This window comes from Monodon monoceros, unplaced genomic scaffold (assembly GCF_005190385.1).
Source record: "Monodon monoceros isolate NGI ecotype Baffin Bay Population unplaced genomic scaffold, NGI_Narwhal_1 Super_Scaffold_20, whole genome shotgun sequence".
Taxonomy (NCBI): Eukaryota; Metazoa; Chordata; class Mammalia; order Artiodactyla; family Monodontidae; genus Monodon; species Monodon monoceros.
Window position 1 is genome coordinate 92,581,483 of NW_021703777.1, and position 12,214 is coordinate 92,593,696.

The 12,214-nt window shown below is 41.1% G+C and overlaps 1 protein-coding gene across 1 annotated transcript in view; it reads left to right on the forward strand.

The window, feature by feature from the left end:
* The window catches only part of FAM184B (family with sequence similarity 184 member B), a 111,542-nt gene that overhangs the window by 57,773 nt on the left and 41,555 nt on the right, over positions 1-12,214 (forward strand). Inside the window, exons 6-7 of the mRNA XM_029235746.1 lie at positions 434-544; positions 2,379-2,486. Of these exons, the coding sequence (XP_029091579.1) occupies positions 434-544; positions 2,379-2,486 (219 nt within the window). The remainder of the gene's footprint in view (positions 1-433; positions 545-2,378; positions 2,487-12,214) is intronic.

A 12,214-nucleotide genomic window follows, 5' to 3' on the forward strand; every position in this document is an offset into this window, starting at 1 on the left:
CCCCCCCCACCCCCAGTATATATTTGACTTTGTGGTGTGAATTTAGCACCTGTTTTCTTTGGACTTTCTCATGTATTTCTAATTTATGTTTTTTTTTTGTTTTTTTTTTTTTGCGGTACGCGGGCCTCTCACTGTTGTGGCCTCTCCCGTTGCGGAGCACAGGCTCCGGATGCGCAGGCTCGGCGGCCATGGCTCACGGGCCCAGCCGCTCCGCGGCATGTGGGGTCTTCCCGGACTGGGGCACGAACCTGCGTCCCCTGCATCGGTAGGCGGACTCTCAACCACTGCGCCACCAGGGAAGCCCTAATTTATGTTTTCTTATAGTAGTTTATGACTCTTGTGAGTTTCTTTGAACCCCTTTGGGAATAAGGCAGGGTGTGTCCTGTCCATGTTTTCGTGGCTTGTGTGGTTAACTCTTCCATTCATCATTTAGGAAGTAGAAGCACAGTTGGAGGAAGTGAAGAAGAAATCAGAAAATGAAATAAAGCATCTGCAAGAAGAGAAAGAGGCCCTAAGTGTGAAGCTCCAGAATTCACTGCTTGAGGTAAGTCCCGAATAAAAGCTGTTCTTGGAATGATGGTTCTGGGCTCCAGGAGTTTTTGATGAACTGAGATGCTAGGAATCTTGGGAAGCTTCCCTGACCTCCTTACATTTAGCATCCTTGGAAGGAAGAAAAAGACTTCATCCTGACAGGAAGGCTGTCTCGGGCATAAATTCAGCTGCAGATAACAGAGAGCCTGACTATAGAGGCTTAACAAAGAGGCACTTAATGTCACACATAAAAGAGGGAGGCAGGAGGCTGCTGGTGTTGATTCTGTGGCTAAATGATATCAGGCCTGGAAAATCTGCAAACATCTTGGTCCTGCCTTCTCCCCACCCCCGGCTGTGTTATCAGTGTCCAGGGCATTAGATACTTCTGCCTTCCTGGGCTCTTTTCTTTATCAAAAAGAACTTAAAATTATAATTTGTAACTGCACTGTCATAAAGGTGAATGTGGCCAGGCTGCAGTTTTTTCTTCTGATTCTGAAAGAAATGAAAATATGTTCATGGCCCCTAAATGCATCATAGGTTCCTAGCACTGCACGTAGGAGAAGTTGGCTCAGATTCCCCTTGGCTGTGAGAACGACTGTCACTGTTCCAGTTGTCATGCCCCAAGTTAAAGCAGGAAAGAAGGAGGGGCAGGGATGACCAGGCCTGCACACTTCATCAGGAAAACAAAAGCATACGCAGAAGCCCCCAGCTGACTCCTACTCCCATTGGTAATATCTGTGCCACGTGGCCAGCCTGGGAAAGCAAGGATTTAGCCGTCAGGCCTCCCTGGTAGAGGCAGGCAAGGAGAGCAGGGTAAGGAATGGATGTAAACCAGCTGAACAGTGGAGTTTTCTTCTTGGGCCCACTTGTCCAAACCACCAGGGACCAAGTTCAAAGTTTAAAGGCGCTGTGGACAGTGTTACTAGGGAGAAGAACTTGCCGCTGATGGACTCCTATTCATCCTTCAGTGCCCTTAACACTGTGCTGGAATTCCCTGGGCAGAGTTTATTGCTGTAAGTTCTCTGCGGTAGTACCTACCTCATAGTAATTGTTAGGAGAATTAAAAGAGTTAATACTGTAAAATGCTTAGGTCTGTGCCTGGCACAGAGCAAACACACCATTAATGATGCTCTTATATATTGTACATGTGTCTACTGAATGCTGTTGTGATTGTAAACATGCATCTTTCTGCTCCATAAGATGACAGCTCCTTGAAGGCAGGGACGATATTTTATGATCTTACCATCTTGCTCTCAGTCTGTCCCTTCTCCTCCCCACTTTACACCTGAGGAGCTGCCTGAGGAGCATTAGTTTTAGCAACACCTGAGGTTCCTTTATGGTTATTGACCTTGTTCTTCTCAAAGTCTAGAGCAGGGAAACCAGACAGTTTAACTGACACTCTACAATTAGTTGGTTAATAATAATCATAATTAAGACTATAATTTAATAGCAGCTTTTAGCCACTCTTCTCTCATATTATCTGTATAATTCTTAAATATTGTTCCTCTTCTTTACCAACTAACTTTGTAAAAACAAAATAGGGTGGCCTTCCAGGAGTGGTATGAAAACTAATGGAAACCATGCTACAGCTCTGGTATAGTTATGTAGATGTGAATAATTTAAAGAGAAGTGTGGAATATTGTAAACCTGCCAGGCTCATCTTCTTCTGGAGAGACGAAGCAACTAGCTAATTAGAAATGGCCTCTCTAGAAGCGTGTCTGGGATTTGTCTAGTGGGGCACAGTCCCCAGAACTGATTGACCCAAGGGAATGGGTCCCAGATTAATGACCACAGCCGGGTGATAGGACTTTGTTTCATTGCTGAATGTTTTTATTCTTCTGTTATAGGTTTTAAGGCTGGAAGAATTTATCCAGCAGAATAATGTACATCCCCTGAGAGGCAATGAACGGCCCCAAGAATTGGACTGCCAGCAAGGCAACATTTTAGAGACCCAGGTAACTTCTAGCTTTTTCTGCTTTAATTAAGGATATTTTTCTTCTTCTTTTCAGCACTTCGATGTCCCCAGTGACACATGCTGGCATTAATGGGCTCTTTTATTTCCCCCCTTAGAGCTGCCAAAATGCCTGAAATAAAAAATCATTATAAAATCAATTTGCAAAAACCACGACGAAAATAGAGTTCTGAGTAATTATCCACATGGTTTGAAAAAGAACAGGGCTTGTCAGATGACTCTTCTCTCCCTCTCTGATTGCAGCCTGGCTGGCAGATCAAGGGGCACTGGACTAGAATGGGGTCTTTGGTTCTGCCCAGCAAGAAGCATAACAGTAATCATAACTCCCCCTCGAGTGCATGTTGAGAAGCTTGGGTTGTTTCACCATGAAACTCGGCTCTCATCCGACCCTCCTGGGTCTAGACCGAGATCCCTCCATGAGCTTAGTTCTAGAGAGAAGTACAGACCCCTCCTACATAGAGTTGCAGGAGGAACCTTGATGAGTATCAATTCCACTTGATTCAACTCAACATGCACGTTATTCTTTCATTCTGCAGTCATCTGTGAAATACATAACAAGTGCCAGCCTCTGAGCTACATGCTACACGGGAGAAATATATATATAAACAAATAGCTTTAACACAATGTGGACATTTAGTAATAGAATTAAACATCTGGTGCTGTGTTTTCTATTAGGCAACTGTTATGTACTTTACAGGTATAGTTTAAGTTAATTAATTTATTTATTTTATACAGCAGGTTCTTATTAGTTTTTTATTTTATACATATTGGTGTATATATGTCGTCAATCCCAATCTCCTGATTCATCCCACCACCATCACCCCTGCCCCACCACTTCCCCCCTTGGTGTCCATACGTTTGTTCTCTACATCTGTGTCTCTATTTCTGCCCTGCAAACTGGTTCACCTGTACCATTTTTCTAGGTTCCACATATATGCGTTAATATACAATATTTGTTTTTCTCTTTCTGACTTACTTCACTCTGTATGACAGTCTCTAGGTCCATCCACATCTCTACAAATGACCCAGTTTCGTTCCTTTTTATGGCTAATATTCCACTGTATATATGTACTACAACTTCTTTATCCATTCCTCTGTTGATGGGCATTTAGGTTGCTTCCATGACCTGGCTATCGTAAATAGAGCTACAATGAATATTGGGGTGCATGTGTCTTTTTGAATTATGGTTTTCTCAGGGTATATGCCCAGTAGTGGGATTGCTGGGTCATATGGTAATTCTATTTTTAGTTTTTTAAGGAACCTCCATACTGTTCTCCATAGTGTCTGTATCAATTTACATTCCCACCAACAGTGCAAGAGGGTTCCCTTTTCTCCACACCCTCTCCAGCATTTGTTGTTTGCAGATTTTCTGATGATGCCCATTCTAACTGGTGTGAGCTGATACCTCATGGTAGTTTTGATTTACATTTCTTTAATAATTAGTGATGATGAGCAGCTTTTCATGTGCCTCTTGGCCATCTGTATGTCTTCTTTGGAGAAATGTCTATTTAGGTCTTCTGCCCATTTTTGGATTGGGTTGTTTGTTTCTTTAATATTGAGCTGCATGAGCTGTTTATATATTTTGGAGATTAATCCTTTGTCCTTTGATTTGTTTGCAAATATTTTCTCCCATTCTGAGGGTTATCTTTTCGTCTTGTTTATGGTTTCCTTTGCTGTGCAAAAGCTTTTAAGTTTCATTAGGTCCCATTTGTTTATTTTTGTTTTTATTTCCATTACTGTGGGAGGTGGGTCAAAAAAGATCTTGCTGTGATTTATGTCACAGAGTGTTCTTCCTATGTTTTTCTCTAAGAGTTTTATAGTGTCTGGTCTTACATTTAGGTCTTTGATCTATTTTAAGTTTATTTTTGTGTATGGTGTTAGGGAGTGTTCTAATTTCATTCTTTTACATGTAGCTGTCCAGTTTTCCCAGCACCATTTATTGAAGAGACTTTCTTTTCTCCATTGAATATCCTTGCTTCCTTTGTCATAGATTAGTTGACCATAGGTGTGTGGGTTTATCTCTGGGCTTTCTATCTTGTTTCATTGATCTATATTTCTGTTTTCGTGCCAGTACCATATTGTCTGGTTTACTGTAGCTTTGTAGTGTACTCTGAAGTCAGGGAGTCTGATTCCTCCAGCTCCATTTTTTTCCCCTCAAGATTGCATTGGCTATTCAGGGTCTTTTGTGTCTCCATACAAATTTTAAGATTTTTTGTTCTGGTTCTGTAAAAACTGCCATTGGTAATTTGATAGTGATTGCACTGAATCTTTAGATTGCTTTGGGTAGTATAGTCATTTTCACAATATTGATTCTTCTAGTCCAAGAACATCGTATATCTCTCCATCTGTTTGTGTCATCTTTGGTTTCTTTCATCAGTGTCTTATACTTTTCTGAGTACATGTTTTTTACCTCCTTAAGTAGGTTTATTCCTAAGTATTTTATTCTTTTTGTTGCAGTGGTGAATGAGATTGTTTCCTTAATTTCTCTTTCTGATCTTTCATTGTTAGTGTATAGGAATGCAAGAGCTTTCTGTGCATTAATTTTTATCCTGAAACTTTACCAAATTCATTGATAAGCTCTTGTAGTTTCCTGGTGGCATCTTTAGGATTGTCTTTATATAATACCATGTCATCTGCAAACAGTGACAGTTTTACTTCTTCTTTTCCAATTTGGATTCCTTTTATTTCTTTTTCTTCTGTGATTGCTGTGGCTAGGACTTCCAAAACTATGTTGAATAATAGTGGCGAGAGTGGACATCCTTGTTTTGTTCCTGATCTTAGAGGAAACAGTTTCAGTTTTTCACCATTGAGAATGCTGTTTGCTATGGGTTTGCCGTATATGGCCTTTATTATGTTGAGGTAGGTTCCCTCTACCCACTTTCTGGAGAGTTTTTATGATAAATGAGTGTTGAATTTGGTCAAAGGCTTTTTCTGCAACTATTGAGATGATCATATGGTTTTTATTCTTCTATTTGTTAATATGGTGTATCACATTGATTGATTTGCATATATTGAAGAATCCTTGCATCCTTGGGATAAATCCCACTTGATCATGGTGTATGATCCTTTTAATGTGTTGTTGGATTCTGTTTGCTAGTATTTTGTTGAGGATTTTTGCATCTATATTAATCAGTAATATTGGTCTGTAGTTTTCTTTTTTTGTAGTATCTTTTTCTGGTTTTGGTATCAGGGTGATGGTGGCCTCATAGAATGATTTTGGAAGTGTTCCTTCCTTTGCAGTTTTCTGGAAGAGTTTGAGAAGGATGGCTGTTAGCTCTTCTCTGAATGTCTGAGAGAATTCACCTGTGAAACCATCTGGTCCTGGACTTTTGTTTGTTGTAAGATTTTTAATCACAGTTTCAATTTCATTACTTGTGATTGGTCTGTTCATATTTTCTGTTTCTTCCTGGTTCAATCTTGGAAGGTTATACCTTTCCAAGAATTTGTCTATTTCTTCCAGGTTGTCCATTTTATTGGCATGGAGTTGCTTGTAGTAGTCTCTTATGATGCTTTGTATTTCTGTCCTGTCCATTGTAACTTCTCCTTTTTCATTTCTAATTTTATTGATTTGATTCCTCTCCCTCTTTTGCTTGATGAGTCTGGCTAAAGGTTTATCAATTTTGTTTATCTTCTCAAAGAACCAGCTTTTAGTTTTATTGATCTTTGCTATTATTTTCTTTGTTTCTATTTCATTTATTTCTGCTCTGATCTTTATGATTTCTTTCCTTCTGCTAACTTTGGGTTTTGTTTTTTCTTCTTTCTCTAGTTCCTTTAGGTGTAAGGTTAGATTGTTTATTTGAGGTTTTTCTTGTTTCTTGAGGTAGGATTGTATTGCTATAAATTTCCCTCTTAAACTACTTTTGCTGCATCCCATAGGTTTTGGATCGTTGTGTTTTTGTTGTCATTTGTCTCTAGGTATTTTCTGATTTCCTCTTTGATTTCTTTGGTGATCTCTTGGTTATTTAGTAATGTATTGTTTAGCCTCAGTGTGTGTGTGGTTTTTTTTATGTTTTTTTCCCCCTGTAATTGATTTCTAATCTCATAGCATTGTGCTCGGAAAAGATGCTTGATATGATTTCAGTTTTCTTAAATTTACCAAGGCTTGATTTGTTGACCCAAGATATGATCTATCATGGAGAATGTTCTGTGTGCACTTGAGAAGAAAGTGTAATCTGCTGGTTTTGGATGGATTGTCCCATATATATCAGTTAAATATATCTGGTCTATTGTGTCATTTAAAGTTTGTGTTTCCTTATTAATTTTCTGTCTGGATGATCTGTCCATTGGTGTAAGTGAGGTGTTAAAGTCCCCCACTATCATTGTGTTACTGTCTATTTCCTCTTTTATAGCTGTTGGCATTTGCCTTATATATTGAGATGCTCCTATGTTGGGTGTATATATATTTAGAATTGTTACATCTTCTTCTTGGATTGATCCCTTGGTCATTATGTGGTGTCCTTGCTTGTCTCTTGTAACATTCTTTATTTTAAAGTCTATTTTATCTGATATGAGTATTGCTACTCCAGCTTTCTTTAGATTTCCATTTGCATGGAATATCTTTTTCCATCCCCTCACTTTCAGTCTGTATGTGTCCCTAGGTCTGAAGTGGGTCTCTTGTAGACAGCGTATGTTTGGGTCTTGTTTTTATATCCATTCAGCGAGCCTGTGTCTTTTGGTTGGAGCATTTAATCCATTCACATTTAAGGTAATTATCGATATGTATGTTCCTATTACCATTTTCTTAATTGTTTTCAGTTTGTTTTTGTAGGTCCTTTGCTTCTCTTGTGTTTCCCGCCTAGAGAAGTCCCTTTAGCATTTGTTGTAGAGCTGGTTTGGTGGTGCTGAATTCTCTTAGCTTTTGCTTGTCTCTAAAGCTTTTGATTTCTCCATCAAATCTGAATGAGATCCTTGCCATGTAGAGTAATCTTGGTTGTAGTTTCTTCCCTTTCATCACTTTAAATATATTTGCCACTCCCTTCTGGCTTGTAGAGTTTTTGCTAAGAAATCAGCTGTTAACCTTATGGGAGTTCCCTTGTATGTTATTTGTCATCTTTCCATTGTTGCTTTTAATAATTTTTCTTTGTCTTTAATTCTTGTCAGTTAGATTACTATGTGTCTCTCCTTGGGTTTATCCTGCCTGGGACTCTCTGTGCTTCCTGGACTTGGGTGGCTATTTCCTTTCCCATGTTAGGGAAGTTTTCAACTATAATCTCTTCAAATATTTTCTCTGGTCCTTTCTCTCTCTCTTCTCCTTCTGGTACCCCTATAATGCGAATGTTGTTGTGTTTAATGTTGTCCCAGAGGTCTCTTAGGCTATCTTCATTTCTTTTCATTCTTTTTTCTTTATTCTGTTCCACAACAGTGAATTCCACCATTCTGTCTTCCAGGTCACTTATCTGTTCTTCTGCCTCAGTTATTCTGCTATTGATTCCTTCTAGTGTATTTTTCATTGCATTTATTGTATTATTCATCTCTGTTTATTTAATTCTTCTAGGTGTTTGTTCTTTAATTCTTCTAGGTCTTTGTTAAACATTTCTTGTATCTTCTCGATCTTTGCCTCCATTCTTTTTCCGAGGTCCTGGACCATCTTCACTATCATTATTCTCAATTCTTTTTCTGGAAGGTTGCCTATCTCCACTTCATTTAATTGTTTTTCTGGGGTTTTATCTTGTTCCTTCATCTGGTACATAGTCCTCTGCCTTTTCATTTTGTCTATCTGTCTGTGAACGTGGTTTCCGTTCCACAGGCTGCTGGATTGTAGTTCTTCTTGCTTCTGCTGTCTGCCCTCTGGTGGATGAGGTTATCTAAGAGGCTTGTGCAAGTTTCCTGCTGGGAGGGACTGGTGGTGGGTAGAACTGGGTATTGCTCTGGTGGGTAGAGCTCAGTAAAACTTTAATCCGCTTGTCTGTTGACAAGTGGAGCTGAGTTCCCTCCCTGTTGGTTGTTTGGCCTGAGGGGACCCAGCACTGGAGCCTACCCGGGCTCTTTGGTGGGGCTAACGGTGGACTCTGGGAGGGCTCCTTAAATTTTTATAGCTTGGTGATTGTAACACAGCAGTACACTTCCATATCAACTTCATTTTTTAAAAAAAAGAGCAAGTGTCTAGTGTTCCCTTGAACAGAAAAACTGTAATACATGTACCTTTTCCCTTACGATGAATTTTTTGGTTTGTTTCTAATTTTTCACTATAGATAATACTTAAATGGATAACACTGTAGAGGGATACAGTGTAGCATAGTGGTTAAGCGAGCTGTCCCCTGAACCTGACGCCTGGTTTCTTACTGGCTAAAGAATCTTGGACAATTGATTTAAAGTCTCTTTGCCTGAGCGTCTTCGCCTGTAAGATGGGTCTGATGATAGTACCTACCTCCCAGGGTTTTTGTGAGGACTAAAGGAATTAATATATAAGCAGTGATGAAAACAGCACCCAGCACGTGTAAAAGCTCAGTAGGTACTAACTCTTACCATCGTAGAATTTGCTGGGTCCAGCGGTATGAGTGGCTTTAACTTTGATAGATTTGCTGCATTGCCTTCCATCAAGGTTGTCAGCGTACCCCCATGGCAGCACGTGCAAGTGCCTGTTTCCCCACAACCTTGCCAACACAGCAGGTTACACAACTTTCTGAACTTGATCAATCAGAGAACATTTATAATTTAATTCAGATATTTTTGGCAAGCCAACTCTATACCAGCCAAGCGAGTCAAACCTTTGCTGAGGCCCTGGAGGTGCAAAGTCCAGGCTCATGCGGATGGTGTGTGAGCAGCACACTGCAGTGTGGTGAACCCTGCACCCACGTGGGACGCGACAAAGGTTGTTCTTTGCTCTTCTGCCAAAACATTTCAGTGAGTCAAGAGAGATATAAATAATAAGGCCAACTGAGAGCAGACTTTTCACTCCACCCCCAGAATATGAAGAGGGAGGGTTGCCAACCCTGGGTATGGCTCTGTCCCCATCATAGACAGCTGAGACTCCACTGAGCCGTTTGTCCTGCTCTCTCATGTCTAGTCTCCTTGATTCTCTTAAGTTCACAGTGTTCTTCATTGGTTTTCAGAAAGCCATGTCAGTCTTGGTAATTCTAAAGGAAACTTTTTTTCTGGAAGTTTCTGGTGCCTGGGTCACAGTGAACCGGGGGCAGAGAAGGGGCAAAGTTTTCATAGATCCCTGCCTGCACTGTCTCCAGAAGAAAAAGGAGAGTCATTTGTGGTCATTATTAGTCAAGTCATTTTGCCTCAACAAGTATTAATGAGTGCTATCACTGTGCAAGGCACAGGGCTGGATGCCGGGGTGAGTGAGGCCCAGTCCTGGTCCTTGGAGAGCTCCATTTCAAATGCAGGAAGTAAATATTATGTAATTATCTCTCTGAGATCAGTTTCCTCACTACTCCTAGTGGCAAACATAGATCAAGTACCAATAATGTAGTGCAGTACACAGTCCCACAACAACCCTATGAGGCAAGTGTTATTTATTTATTTATTTATTTATATTTATTTTTTAATCTGGCCGTGCCGGGTCTTAGTTGCGGCACGCGGGATCTTCGTTGCGGCACGCGAACTCTTAGTTGCGCCACGCGAACTCTTAGTTGCGCCATGTGGGATCTAGTTCCCTGATTAGGGATCAAACCCGGGCCCCCTGCATTGGGAGTGCAGAGTCTTAGCCACTGGTCCACCAGGGAAGTCCCAAGGCAAGTGTTATTATTATCCTTGCTTTACAGATAGGGAGACTGAGGCCCAAAGAGCAGCACCAGGGCCCAAACCATGATTCTATACCACTTCTCGTTAGTAACGTGGCAGTGATAATCCCTGCCCTCCACCCCTCCAGAGACTTGTAATGAACAGAAGAAAGCACATGAAGGCACTTTTCAAAACTGTTATAGAGTCTATAAATGTAAGGTGACTTTGTAGTATCTATTACAGTCCCCTGTAATCATTTCAGCAAAACCCCATTGCATTAGGTGTTCTATTTTAAGATGTACGTAATGCTACCTTTGAAAGATTGTCAAATGAACTTGAGAATGACTTTTAATATTTCCTTCCAGGAGATTTCCTGGGCATGGGTATTCCTTTAAAATAGAAACAATCTAGGTGAGGTTCATTGCCTAGAAGATGAAAGATGAAGACCTAATGTGAACATGGGTTTAAAATAACCAGCATGGGGGGAGTTGGGAGGAGGCTTTTGCAGTGGATGGTTGGAGGAGAAGCAGAGTTATTTATTTTTCTGTGCACACTTTAACAATGGAGAGAGCCCTGGGCAGAACCTGAGAAATGCCTGATGGGGAACCCAAGAGTGTGAATTAGGGGCAGTTAACTCAGGATACACCGAGAGTGGCTCAGGGTTGGTCCTGGGAGGAACTCACTGGGATCGCAAGCAGACAAACAGAAAAGGGAGGTTGGAGAGTCCGCTCCATTTGGAATTCAGAGAAATGAGTATTGGCGGGCTTGAAAGTGCTCTTTTAGCCAACTGTTCATTTCCATGGTCAAGTCCGTTTGAGAAATACTCAGATGGCATCCCAGCTCCTTTTGAATGATGCACTTTGACCCAAAACACCAAGTACAGAAGGAGGGTGGGTGAAGGAAGGGAATGTTTTTGTCATTTACATGGTCTGTTGGTCCCCTCTGCTGAACCATTAGTTTGTTGAAGTCACGAACTGTATCTCATTAATCTTTATCCTTCCAGCACTTAACACACCTGAATGAGGCAGATGTTTACACTTCCTGTACATTAACTGACCCCTGACATGACAACTGAATGAATGGGACTGAGGGTGCCATTCTGGGTTAGATTAGGAACACCTTCAAAAATTAACCTTGGCCAGAGGATGATTTAGAAGAACACTGGGGTCCTTCAGTTACTTGCGGGGAGGGGGAGGATTCATCTCCCTTTTGGGAGGAAGGATGCTCTTGTCTCTGGTGTCATGGGGGCTGGAAACAACTGAACAGAAACAGAAAAGGTTACCGAGTTTACCTCCCTGTTGATTGTCTCAGGTCACACAGCCTTCATCTCTCAGGTTGATTTTGAGTGTCTCTTTTTAGATACTTCTGAGCAGCACTTTTGTACCACCCAGTTTGAACTCACCCAGTTAGGCCCTGACACTGGCAGCTGGCGATCATGCTAACAGCATAGCCGAGTGCCAGTGCAGTCACATGGAATGACACGAATGGTAGTGGAACGACCCAGGAGTCCAGTCCTGTGCTGTTCTCCAGTGGCTGTGTGACCTGAGACAAGTCGCTAGACTTCTCTGATTTTAGATCCCCCTCTATAACACAAGGATGGGGGTGTCTTTCCTGCCCACCTCACTGAGTTGCAGGCATCCATGAGTTAATGTATGGAAATGGATGAATGCAATGTAGTGGGGAGCTGGTGTAGTCATCCGAGTGCATCATCAGCCTTTTTAAGCATTTTCCATCCTCTCCTGTTTCTGGACTCCTGCCCAGGATACATCAGTGGTCGATAAGGTAGCCCAGAAATTATATCCTGCACATTCTCTTTCATGGTCTTCACAGTGGCTCAGAGTACATTTGAACTTCTTTTTCATCTCCATAATAACTGTTGTGAGATATTTGTCCATTATTCATGTTGCTTTAAGTTCCTTCTCCCTCTTTCCTTGATCAGTCTTACTACACGTTTGATGTGTCTTTTCAAAAAGCCAGCTTTCAGATATGTTGGTCAGATCTATCTTTTTCTATGTCATTAATTTTGTCTTTCATACCTCT